Raw genomic sequence first — 5,848 nt, 5'->3', positions numbered from 1 at the left:
GTTTTTAAGTTTAATATTATATGAACTTCGTCGAACTTTATGCTCGAATTCTTTAAAAATCTGTTGAAGATATTATGATAGTATGATATCCACTGCTGTAAATTGGACTTTTAAAGAGAACATGCACCTTATAAAGTTTAGCAACGTGCACATGATTGCATAAATGTGTCTCTTTAAAGAAATAATGCCCTGAACCCCAACGATTAGATCATTTGGCTGGGTTGTTCTAGCTTAATTACAGGTCTTGAGTTCGAGACGTGAGAACAAAGCATCTTAAGGGCCGGGACGCCAAACTTAACGGGTCCTATCATGCCTTAATGCGGATTAGTCTGAACCTGTTGTTGTGCCTGAAAGATGGCCTGACTCAGGATACCGGGTGTCAATCAAAAAAAAAAAGAAGAGGTAATACCCTGCCATTGAGCTAACATATTATCAAATTTCATTCTTACATATAAACACACACACAATATAAACATGCGTATCTGAGTGAAAACACACACAAACACACACACCACAGAGGGGTGGCAGGTCTAAAGTATGGTCAACATGGCGTTTCCTTTAAGTTCCATGTTCTCCATTGACAATGAACAATGAACATATGGGGAAGGGGAAGTGACATGCGGGAGCTATGGTGCGGTGGGTTGGACTTTTCATTGCTTTCTGATATGAAATGTTCGTGGGGAGAGTGGGACCCTCATTATTGTCAATAATGGCGGTAAAAGTAGGAAATGAGTATGGACGGTCTTTTGCCATTTTTGAAGTAGTGTTAGGGTTGAAGGCAGCGGATATCTATATGGGTGCCTTCATGTTGGGGGCTTTCTTTCGGGGTTCCTTTTCAAGCTTTTGTAGCGAACAGTGGATATTTACTGTGGGATAAGAGCTTTGAGGACCATTTTTTTTTCAGCTATAAATTCAAGTAGGTTAATTTTTATCAGACCGGGAGTGTTAATGTTAAAATTCTTTTAATAAGTATACTTTTTGATATTAAAACTTATGTTATTTTCTTTCTAGGGTGTGAGGCCTATCTCAGTTCAGATTTTATTTTATTTTTTGAGTCTTTTAGAATAATTTTAAGTTTAAAATAATTCAATATAAATAACTTTGATTGGAATTTAAATCATATTTTTTAAAAAAAAAAAATATATTTTTGCTTAATCTTGTCCTAATTTATTTTAATAGGCTATATTCAAATGAGTTGGTATATATTCCAAATTTGGAATATGGAAGATACCTAGCAAAAATCTTTAGATCGACAGGTTCAGCCTTTTGGGCATAATATATATCAGAGGTGGAAAGTATTTGATTGAGAAAGAGAGCATAATGAATAATGAATTATAGCTACAGCAGAAAAAAGGCATAGATATTTGTAGTTTGATTTATTCCTATCCAATTGCACTTTTTAAGTTAAATCATAAAATATTAGAATATCATCTGTAATCTCTTGAATAAATATTAACTTATTTGATTTGGAATACTTTCATTGTAGTTGAGCGGCATGTTATACTTGGGAATATGTTGTAGTTCCTCTGTAGCATCATGATGGTAGAGGTAGACCCATATTAAAGGAGAGATTCGTTATATTATTATTTCAGTCATCTTGTTCCTGCAACATGACTAATCCTACCCAACTAGATATTTTAGACAGGAAATGATATGAAAAAGATTAAGTAGACTTTGGTTGAGTTCTTATTGGCGATTCTATTCCTAGTTATCAAAATAACAAAAGAATAATTACAGATAGGAAAAGCAGGGAGCATTCCTTTCCCAGTATTCCTACTCTAAAACCAAGGCAGTGTTGGGTTTGAACTTGTGACCAGAGCAGAAAGCAGAGGATGAGTCATTAGAGGGAGTAACGACATTCCAATAAATGGACAATCACATAAGATAATATACATATAGGAAGTTAGGTACAATGTTTTTATCGTTTGTCAATTCACAAAATAGGATGTAATAATTAATAAACCTGCAAAAAATATGTGAGCCTGCTTTGCGGTTTGCTTAACCAGCTTAGGGTATTTAGATTGACTTATTTTTATGAAAAAAATAGTGTCTCAATAATTTTATCTCATAAAGCATAAAAAGTTTTAGGGAGAATTATAATGAGGCTCTAAGTGAAAAAAATAATTATCAAAAAGTCCAAATAACAAGTTTGAAGTGTTATTTCTACTTTTCAACTTGTTATTATAGGTAGTTTAATTATTATTGAGACTTTTTTATTATTATTATTTTTAGGTACTTTATTGTAATCTTCCGAAGTGATTATATAGTACAAAAAATTTTCAAGTGCCATGGCCAAATAGCACAAATTTTAAAAGATTAGATTTCTTAAAAAATAAACTCCCCGATTAAAAAGAATTATGTATGAATTAATAAATTATTTAATTGTTGGCAAAAAAAATATTCAATTACCTTATTTACACGTTTTTATATTCACCGTTAATTTTTAACAAAAAATTGACGAATAATATATTTTATAATTTAAACAATATCTCTACATGTCTTCTAATCTAGTAACAAAAATCATACTCCTTCAATCTTATATATAAAAAGCTAATTAGAAAACTAATTTTGATTATCTTTTCCTTAAACTAATTCATCCGACTTATAAACTAATATATAATTTAATGTTACATTAAAGTATTTTTAAAAAATTCATGTCACATTATATTAAACAATTTTTTAATAACTTCTTTAATCTATTCAAATTAATTAAATAAATCTTACAATAAACATTATATAAATTTTGTCGAAACAATAAACCAAACACAAGTTAGTTTGTGTTGTGCCATTGTTCAGGCTGCAGTTAAATCCTAAATTCTCCTCAGATGGAGCTCTGATAAAGTCATATTATTCCCGAATAGTGAAATGAAAGAGGAAGCAATTATAGCACGCAGCCAAGAGACCAGATACAAGAATTAAGCAAGAGCTGACATTCCTACACAAATCAGAAATAGGAAGTAGAACCTCCCTCAAACTAGAATTGCATAAACAGAGAGTCTCAATCAGGAATCAGGACTCCTACACAAGTTTTTTTTTTTTTAATTTTTTTGGGGTAACTAAGTGACCTCCCCACAGACCACAACCCGGTAAATCATCGCTTGATATTCTTGAACAAGCCATGTAGATCCAACAGCTCCCTCAGGTACCTGCAAATAAATTAAAAAAAGGGGAAAAAGTACAAAAACTGCATAAATATGGGAGCCTACATGGTACGCAGCATCATAATTTTAGAAAATCCCATTAAATTTAAATCCAGCACCAGGTCACTTGTCCCAATTGAATAGTACATAAAAATGTGAAAATTCTCAGAAATTACAGCGCTCCAGCCACACACGAGACTTATTGTTTAATATTAAGAAAAAAGTTATTTTAGTTGATTAAATTTAAGGGAATTGTTGGGCTAAAGATGGGGGGATGTATTAATTGGCCATATTTACTCTAATAACTCCTTTATATTTAATAAACCAAAAGCACTTTTTCCTCTAATCTTAAACAAATGGGCCCTTATTTTATATTGAACCCATGAGGTCTATAAGCATAACAATAGCGAACAACTGGTATTTCCACTCAAGAGTATAATTAACCATTCTGAAGAATTAAAACAGTAGAAAGAAGCTTTGATAGTATAGCAACATTAAGTATACTACATAAGATTAAAACCATACTCCAAAGGAATGGACAGAATAAAACGTTTTACAACCATGCGCTAGCTTTTTGAAGCTTTCATTTTCTCCCTAGCAGGAAATTCATACAGGGAGCAACTACACCAACTGTTTGGCAAAAAAGCTCATGTCTTTCAAAGTGAAGGGTGTGGAGTGATGTCAAAAAAGTCGTTTTAAAGTGGTTAATGATAACATTCTAGGGGGGTTAGAACCAAAGTCACGAGTCAGGATCACCTGTGAGATGAATGAGTTAACCCATAGTAAGTAAAAATAGAAATCGTGAAAAGGCTAGTAATAAGGCCATTCTGAACATATGGCAGTATATACTACCTCTAGTCCTGAATATAAGAAACAAATAACTAACTTGCAATGTTAAAAATATTAGTTGAAAGCATTTACTCATCATAAGCATGTCACAGTGTAAAATTTCCCCCCAAAAAAGTGGTCCAATTTCAAACTTTTGCCAAATATTTAATGACACTCATAAAACCAATTACTATATAATGAAGGCATGAGAAGAACTTTTAATAACAAGATAGAAATGGGCAGTTATCTCTTATATTTAGGACCAAGAGGCGGCTATCTAAATTCTCTTATATACTCTCCCCCTTGACTTTTTGTTTGTGTGCCCGGCCTTCATATTTCATATTGAAAGAAACCAACTAGTATCAAGATTTTTTAGTCATAGAATTTCCAGAATTGTGTAGAAAATAAGATAAAGCCAATAAATTTGTAATAGACTAAGAAAACATGAAAAGCTTGCAAAAGAAAACAGAAGATCAGGGCAAATTTAATTCATGCATGTTAGATTGTGTAACAACAAACAGCATGCAATAGATTATTGAAGGCTTGAAGCCTCATTAAAGCGAAACTCACCATAGGAGATGCTTAGATGTCTAGGAAAATCTAACCAGTGCCTCACTTCATCTCTAAGCATCATGAATCACTCACTTATATAAGATTCAAAGTGAAGATAAATAATATCAAATTGGTAACTTAGTATAGGAACAAAGAACCTACTATGCACTATGCAGCATTCTTCTCATGCCATTGGATGATCCATGTCCTTGCGCATCACCCATCTTTTCCATTCCTACCTATAAATTTGAATCTTAATACCTTCTTATCAACCAAGTGAGATAGACGGACACACACATCTAAGGTCTAAACAATTTATCACTCAGAATGAGCAATTCAGCACTTACTAATCCTCAACATCAATAAGGCTACGTCCTACAATTCTGGTTCTCTAGAGCAGTTGAGGGGTCACAAGAAAAAGGAAAAAATAAGAATTTCTTTCATGCGTCCTAAAACAGCAAGACTCACAAAGAAACTACTAGCGATCTTGACAAGAACGGCGGAAGGTACCATGGGACAGCTCGCAACAAGCCCGTGCGCTGACAGCGAAGTGCGATGTGAGACAGGTACTAGTATTATGCAGTGGCAAAAGCGATTGAGCGCATCCCAGTTCGCCCAAGCTCCTAAGTCAATGGAAAAAATGATAAGCACAACATAATTACAGATATTTGCAAGTAATTTTATCATAAGAAATTGGGGAACGAGTTTATGTTTCCTCTTAGTTTCTTAGCCGAAGAGACTTGGCAGACGATGATTATCAGACAGAAGTTATGCACATACAAATTAAAACAGGTGAGTTTAGCAAGGTGGATTTCAACAAAAGACAAAACGACTGCTGAAACTCAGGTTAAAACTTCATTTTTGTTCGCCACATCACTTTTTAAGCCATCAATTGAATGGAATCCTAAGAAATTCCTAAACTTGGAACGCGGAAAGCAAAATACTTTTAACTGAATCGTCCATGATTAGGCGTTGCTTACGCACTACATTTCAAAACTGGACATGAAAATGGAAGCTAGTAAGGCACACGGGGTTATCAGATGAAAGATGGCACCTGGAAGTGGCAGACGAAAAGCGGCGGGGCCAAGGGAGAGGGGCGGTAAGTGGCGGTGGCCGAAGACGGGGAAGCGGAGACGGCGGCGAAGGGCGAAGAGAAGCCCTAGCTGCGCTCATCAATGAGCGAGACAGAGATCCAGAGCGCCAAGCCATTTCTGACTTCTGCTGAGTACTGAAATGAATCAATCTCGGAAGAGACGAGGGCAGAATAGCACCCAGGACAGGACTGTGATTGAGGGCTTTGCGAGGGTTTAATGGTGGTACAAAGCGAT

At 34.6% G+C, this 5,848-nt stretch overlaps 1 protein-coding gene across 6 annotated transcripts; it reads right to left on the bottom strand.

Annotated features, from left to right (window-relative positions):
* Positions 1-3,063: 3,063 nt before the first annotated feature.
* LOC114725356 (uncharacterized) lies at positions 3,064-5,788 on the bottom strand. Of its 6 annotated transcripts, none has more exons than XR_003738413.1 (4): positions 5,575-5,788; positions 5,031-5,143; positions 4,683-4,759; positions 3,065-3,146 (listed from the first exon to the last, which is right to left on the bottom strand). XR_003738413.1 is itself a non-coding variant. In XM_028911853.1 (4 exons), coding segments are annotated over exons 1-4 (342 nt in total). In that variant the 5' UTR covers positions 5,730-5,788; the 3' UTR covers positions 3,065-3,145. The 6 variants fall into 6 exon arrangements, 5 of the variants coding, with proteins under 5 accessions (XP_028767687.1, XP_028767690.1, XP_028767686.1 ...); XM_028911853.1 differs by having other exon boundaries at positions 4,683-4,755; XM_028911854.1 differs by lacking the exon at positions 4,683-4,759 and having other exon boundaries at positions 3,064-3,146; positions 4,989-5,143.
* Positions 5,789-5,848: the final 60 nt, after the last annotated feature.

The sequence above is a fragment of the Neltuma alba genome, unplaced genomic scaffold, assembly GCF_004799145.2.
Source record: "Neltuma alba isolate B1F8T4 unplaced genomic scaffold, ASM479914v2 tig00012248_pilon, whole genome shotgun sequence".
Lineage (NCBI taxonomy): Eukaryota > Viridiplantae > Streptophyta > Magnoliopsida > Fabales > Fabaceae > Neltuma > Neltuma alba.
This window is presented reverse-complemented; position numbering and strand designations above follow the sequence as displayed.